The sequence below is a fragment of the Phlebotomus papatasi genome, chromosome 4, assembly GCF_024763615.1.
Source record: "Phlebotomus papatasi isolate M1 chromosome 4, Ppap_2.1, whole genome shotgun sequence".
In the NCBI taxonomy this organism is placed as follows: domain Eukaryota; kingdom Metazoa; phylum Arthropoda; class Insecta; order Diptera; family Psychodidae; genus Phlebotomus; species Phlebotomus papatasi.
Window position 1 is genome coordinate 4011626 of NC_077225.1, and position 6843 is coordinate 4018468.

General features: G+C 39.4%; 1 protein-coding gene across 1 annotated transcript; it reads left to right on the forward strand.

Moving 5' to 3' along the window:
• Nucleotides 1-288: 288 nt before the first annotated feature.
• On the forward strand, nucleotides 289-4407 carry LOC129808553 (uncharacterized protein K02A2.6-like). Its single transcript, XM_055858331.1, has one exon. It carries the CDS (start codon nucleotides 289-291, stop codon nucleotides 4405-4407), a length of 4119 nt encoding a protein of 1372 aa, XP_055714306.1.
• The last annotated feature ends 2436 nt before the right edge of the window (nucleotides 4408-6843 follow it).

Consider the following 6843-nt stretch of genomic DNA (forward strand, 5'->3'; position numbering starts at 1 on the left):
AAACCTTACCACCTCATCATTTATGTTGTGCAAACCGGCGAAGCGGATGGGATCTTCAGTATTCACTAAATCCTCCGTCTTTCCCTAGGTAAGCCACAACATCTTGGCGACGACAGGCTGACGGACTTGCGAAGCAGCGAAAATCCGAGGCATTTTCACCAATCAGGGCATTCCATTGAGAAAATTTTCTGGGCACATCAAGTTTGCGCGCCAAAGTCAGAGCATCACCATTACTCATCACCAATTTGGATTCCGTTAAGTTCAACGACCTACATTGGACCTTGATCGATGGCTGAGTCAAATACACTTCAAGCACTTGGAGAACTGTTCAAGGCAACCCAGCAACAAATAGCCTTGCAGCAAAAGCAGATCGAGCTTATGATGCAGAGAAATGAGGGACATGAAGGCCTTGTAGATGCACTTGCCAAGACCTGCAGCGATTTTTCATTCGATCCTGAGAATGGAATTACATTTGAAGATTGGTACAGGCGCCATGAAGACATCATCAGAATCGACGGCAAATCTCTCAGTGACGATGCCAAGGTACGTCTCCTTCTCAGAAAGCTAGATGCAATTTCCTTTTCTCGCTATTCCAAATATATTTTGCCTAAAAGTCCTCGTGATAATAATTTTGAGACCACTGTCAAGATTCTCAAAGAGATTTTTGTTGCGCCAATGTCTATTTTCTCCAAACGTTGGAAATGTCTGCAAGTGGACATGAACGAGACAGAAGATTTCATTGACTACATGGGACGTGTAAATCAACTTTGTGAGGATTTTCAATTCAATACACTCACATTGGACTCATTCAAAGCACTTATTTTTGTTTTGGGCTTGAAAAATGCGCGTTTTGCTGAAATTCGTACGCGTTTGCTGCACAAATTAGATTCGAAAACTGAGGGAGTCACTCTTTCATATCTCCTTGAAGAAGCTAAACGTCTTAGCAATCTCAAGAAAGACTCTGCACTTGTGGGATCTTCCGAGGGTACAAACACTCCACCAGCCTCAGTGAAGACAGTCAAGAAATTCACCAAACCCAAGTTCAATAACAAAAAGTCCTCAAAAACTTCCACTTCACACGATCCACCCAAAGATACGCCACGAACACCTTGCTGGTTTTGCGGAAATATGCACTTTTCTCGCGATTGCACTTTCAAACAACATAAGTGTAAGGCTTGCGGTACTTTCGGGCATAAAGATGGCTACTGCCAGAGCGCGAGTAGGGCGAAGAAGAAGCATGTTTCGAGATCAAATGTCATTCGCATTGTCAATTGTACGACACATGAAACACGACGTTTCATCGATGTTTCAATCAACTCGCAACCAGTTGCATTGCAATATGATTCTGCAAGCGATCTCACAATAGTTTCAAAACAATTGTGGAGACAAATAGGTTCACCTGCTCTTTTACCTTCAGAAATCAAAGTAAAAGACGCGCAATTCAACAGTATGAAGATTCTAGGTGAGTTTTCATGCTCAATTACACTCAATGGGAACACCCAATCGGGAAGATGTTTTGTGACCACATCAAATTGTAATCTTTTTGGCATAGAATGGATTCAATTGTTCGACTTATGGTCGAAATCAGCCAATTCTTTTTGCCGCAATGTTGAAGCCATTCAGTCAGGGACATTCAACAAGGAAAAGATTGTAAAGCAGCTCAAAGATGAATTTCAACCTGTGTTCGACAGCGGTTTAGGACTCTGTACCAAAGCAACAGCCTCATTGAAGCTCAAGGAAGGTGCAAAACCCATTTTCAGACCAAAAAGACCAGTGCCTTATCCAGTCATGGCTCAAGTTGAGGATGAGTTACAGCGCTTAGAACAAAAGGGCATCATCAAACCAGTCACATCTTCTGAGTGGGCAGCACCAATTGTAGTGGCAAGAAAAGCAAATGGTTCTGTAAGGATCTGTGGTGACTATTCAACAGGTCTCAATCAGGTATTGGAAGACAACAAATATCCAATTCCTACACCTGACGATATTTTCCAAAAACTTGCTTCTGGCAAGATATTCAGCAATATCGACCTGTCTGATGCATACTTACAGATTCCTGTTGATGAAGATTCACAGAAGCTATTGACCATTCACACACACAGAGGCTTATATCATTTCACAAGACTCGCACCTGGGGTTTCAGTCGCACCAGGCCAATTTCAATGCATTGTCGAGGGTATGCTCTCAGGGATCGACAATGTTGCAGTCTATTTTGACGACATTTGTGTCTCAGGATCAGACATAAATTCGCATATCAGTACAGTCAAGCAGGTACTTCAGCGCCTCCAGGATTATGGTTTTCACATCAAATTGGAGAAGTGCAACTTTTTCCAAACACAAGTAAAGTACTTGGGCCATATTCTCGATTGTCATGGGCTAAGACCTGATCCGGGAAAAATCGCAGCTATCAAGGACATGCCTCCTCCCAAGGATATTTCCCAATTGCGATCTTTTCTTGGTGCAATCAACTATTATTGCAAGTTTGTTAAATCGATGAGCACTCTTCGAGCACCATTCGATTCTCTCTTGCGAGATGGAGCACCATGGATTTGGGGAGAGGATTGCCAACGAGCTTTCATGAAGTTCAAGGATATTTTGTCTTCTGACCTCCTACTCACACATTTCGACCCATCTCTACCAATTTCCATTGCTGCTGATGCATCCAACACTGGAATAGGTGCTTGCATTTACCACACTTATCCTGACGGATCTGAGAAAGTGATTTCACATGCATCTCGTACACTTTCACCAGCCGAGAGAAATTACTCCCAGATTGAGAAGGAAGGTTTAGCACTTGTTTTCGGTGTCACCAAATTTCATCGTTACATTTTTGGAAGACGATTCACTCTCTTCACGGATCATAAACCACTGCTTTCAATATTTGGATCCAAGAAAGGAATTCCATTGCATTCAGCCAACCGCTTACAACGCTGGGCATTGACTTTGTTGTCTTACACATTCGATATCAAGTTCATTTCCACATCTTCATTTGGACACGCTGATGTTCTTTCAAGACTCATCAACACTCACTCCAAGCCTGATGAAGAATTCATTATTGCCTGCACAGAACTTGAGAGAGATGTAGCAACTGCGTTGGATGATGGCATCCATAGACTTCCTTTGACATTCAAGAAGGTGGCTTCGGCTACACAGAAGTGTTCAACACTCCAAGCAGTCAAGGAATTTGTGGTCAATGGATGGCCTCCTTCAAAATCCCATATCAAAGACAGGGAAGTACAATCTTATTATCAATACAGAGATTGTCTCACACTGATCAAAGATTGTTTGATTTACAGAGAGCGATTGGTGGTTCCGCACATATTCAGAAAGAAAGTACTTCACACACTCCATGAAGCACACCCAGGTCAACAAAGAATGCTTTCACTAGCCAGAAGTTTCGTGTTTTGGCCAGGCATCGATGGTCAAATCCGCACGATGGTTCGTGAGTGTGAAGACTGTGCGCTAGCATCCAAAGCCCCCACCAAATCGCCTCTCTGTCCATGGCCAAAATCAAACAAACCATGGCAAAGGATTCACATGGATTTTGCTCAATGGAAAGGTGAAAACTTTTTACTCATCATTGATTCCTTCTCCAAATGGCCAGAAATCATCCAGATGAAATCAATAACGGCTGAAGCAACTATCAGTGTTCTGTTAGAAATATTTTCTCGTTTTGGAAATCCAGAGTTGATAGTCAGCGACAATGGCACCCAGTTTACTTCTGGAGTTTTCAAACAACTCTGTCAATCAAGAGGTATTCAGCACGAGAGATGCAGCCCTTACCATCCACAATCAAATGGACAGGTTGAGAGATTCGTGGATACACTCAAAAGATCACTGCGCAAAATGGAGAATGAAGGATCATTGAAGGAGAATTTGTGCAAATTCCTACACTACTATAGATCAACACCGAATCCAAACTCTCACAATGGTTTATCTCCAGCAGAAGCCTTTATTGGAAGAAAAATACGCACAAATCTGACACTTTTGATTCCAAAAGAGGGGGAGCAGGAGGAGAAACAACCTGATCCAGTAGATCTTCCGAGAGTATTCCAGCCAAAAGAGAAGATCTATGCCAAACATTTCACAGGAAACACATCATTCTGGGTTCCTGGTGAGATCATTGAGAAAGTTGGAGCAGTCATGTACAATGTTCTCGTACAGCTGAAGAGTGGAAGAATAAGGCTTATTCGCTCTCACGTTAATCAGATCAAGAAGCGATATTCCGATACACCTCAGGATTGCCCTATTCCTACCGATCTTTTGCTCGATGATGAGAGTGAGGATGAGCAAATGGATGTTGATGAAGAGGATAGTGGTGACAGACCACAACCGCGCAGGAACTGGAGAAAACCAGATAGGAAGACACCACCATCATTGCGTCCTCGACCAACCAGGAGATTTCTTTAAAAAAGAGGGAGCAATGTTGGGACAACCATTTCCCGCCAAAATGCATTCTTGCATCTGCAAGAAATGGGCCACACAAGATCTGGTCAAAAACCACCAGATTCACTTTGCAACCAACTGTGGACCGAACCAGTGGCCGTATAGAGGATCTTGTCAAGTGAAGTGAAGTATAGTTGTAGTTCAAGTAATAGTCAATAAATAGTCATTATAAACCTTACCACCTCATCATTTATGTTGTGCAAACCGGCGAAGCGGATGGGATCTTCAGTATTCACTAAATCCTCCGTCTTTCCCTAGGTAAGCCACAACACTTGGGTTAAAAACGCTCTAAATTTATACTTTTAACTTTTCATTGCAAATTATATAGAAAATTATACATCACTACTAGAATTTTCAGATGAATATACATGATCTGAAGCAGGTTTCCTAGAATAATATAACGTTTGTTCCTCAAAATCAGATAAAAAATCTTCCGCAGGTACTTGATCTCCTTCTGAATCAGTCACATATTCTACAAGGTAAAGATTTTTCTCCTGTTTTTCAAAGTATTTTTCTGTGAGCTTATCTTTTATTTTACACATGAGTTGATCTTCAATTTCTTTGTTAGACTCCTCTACCTCACTCCTTTGAATTTTGTGTAACTTCTCAGAAGCTATGTCACTTTCCATTTTATTTAAAATTTCTTCTATCCAAGATGGCGGGTCATCGGAATGTGGTCTTTTTCGTGTAAATCTTTCCAATATTTTCTCAGCTTCTTCTTTCGTAGGATTATGATTTATCAAAAACTGCAAAACAGTTTCGTCAAATATAATTTTTATGAATTTCTTTATTCAAAAATATGGAACTCACCATGTTATTGTGTATCCGAAATATGTATTCTCCGTGAATTAGGTTGGCCTATCTTTCGTAAAACAAACTTATTGGTTTGACTGTCGATTATAGAATAACAACAATTTTACACACTTGGTTGAAATATCCAGTTCAAGTTATGCATCACTTAAAAAATTATCCAATATTGCGAAATTTAAATATTATTTTTCACACGTGCAATGAAAAATGTCTCATAAAAGTTTCAAAATTGTACGATATTTTACTGGAAAAACACCATACGTGATAAAAAGATGAAATTTGAGATTTTCCTTCTTTGTATGCACTAGGACATGTTTCGAACAAGACTTGATGGCCCTAGTAAAATACACTTACACGATCGCAACTTTTCTTGGAAAAAATCCATTCCCAGTTGAAATATGTTCCTCTGCACACGTGCAATTAGGAATTTTTTAATAAAAATACTAAATTCCGGAATGATTTCCTGGAAAAGCATAATTTGCAACAAAAAAATGAAATTGGAGATTTTCCTTTTGCATGGACATGTTTCAAATCTCTCCTGTAGAATCCACGAAAATCGTTTTTTAGCGCACATATTCTTGATTTATGAGTGTCAAAAACGTGTAGATCCAAAATTTGGTCCCGACCTGAGGAGGTCGCATTTCATCTCGGACAAAATGCACATACACCAATTGTACTGGGCACCCACCCCCCTCCCATACCACTATACCCCCCCCCAACCCCTTCTCAGAATCCGATGACGTCATATTTAACTTTTGCATTAAAATTTCCACATTACACTAATTTTTTAACGTTATTTTCCCGCTTGACTTGGATTTTTTACAATTTTTTATTGCTTTAAGTGATGCATAACTTGAACTGGATATTTCAACCAAGTGTGTAAAATTGTTGTTATTCTATAATCGACAGTCAAACCAATAAGTTTGTTTTACGAAAGATAGGCCAACCTAATTCACGGAGAATACATATTTCGGATACACAATAACATGGTGAGTTCCATATTTTTGAATAAAGAAATTCATAAAAATTATATTTGACGAAACTGTTTTGCAGTTTTTGATAAATCATAATCCTACGAAAGAAGAAGCTGAGAAAATTTTGGAAAGATATACACGAAAGACCACATTCCGATGACCCGCCATCTTGGATAGAAGAAATTTTAAATAAAATGGAAAGTGACATAGCTTCTGAGAAGTTACACAAAATTCAAAGGAGTGAGGTAGAGGAGTCTAACAAAGAAGTTGAAGATCAACTCATGTGTAAAAGAAAAGATAAGCTCACAGAAAAATACTTTGAAAAACAGGAGAAAATTCTTTACCTTGTAGAATATGTGACTGATTCAGAAGGAGATCAAGTACCTGCGGAAAATTTTTTATCTGATTTTGAGGAACAAACGTTATATTATTCTAGGAAACCTGCTTCAGATCATGTATATTCATCTGAAAATTCTAGTAGTGATGTATAATTTTCTATATAATTTGCAATAAAAGGTTAAAAGTATAAATTTAGAGCGTTTTTAACCCAAAAATCTCTCTCCCCTTTCTTTCTTTCGTTGAAAATTGTTCATTACAAACATTTTTCACAATTATT

Coding starts and splice junctions, on each gene's coding strand:
- LOC129808553 (XM_055858331.1), top strand. CDS start 289: ATGGCTGAGTCAAATACACTTCAAGCACTTGGAGAACTGTTCAAGGCA.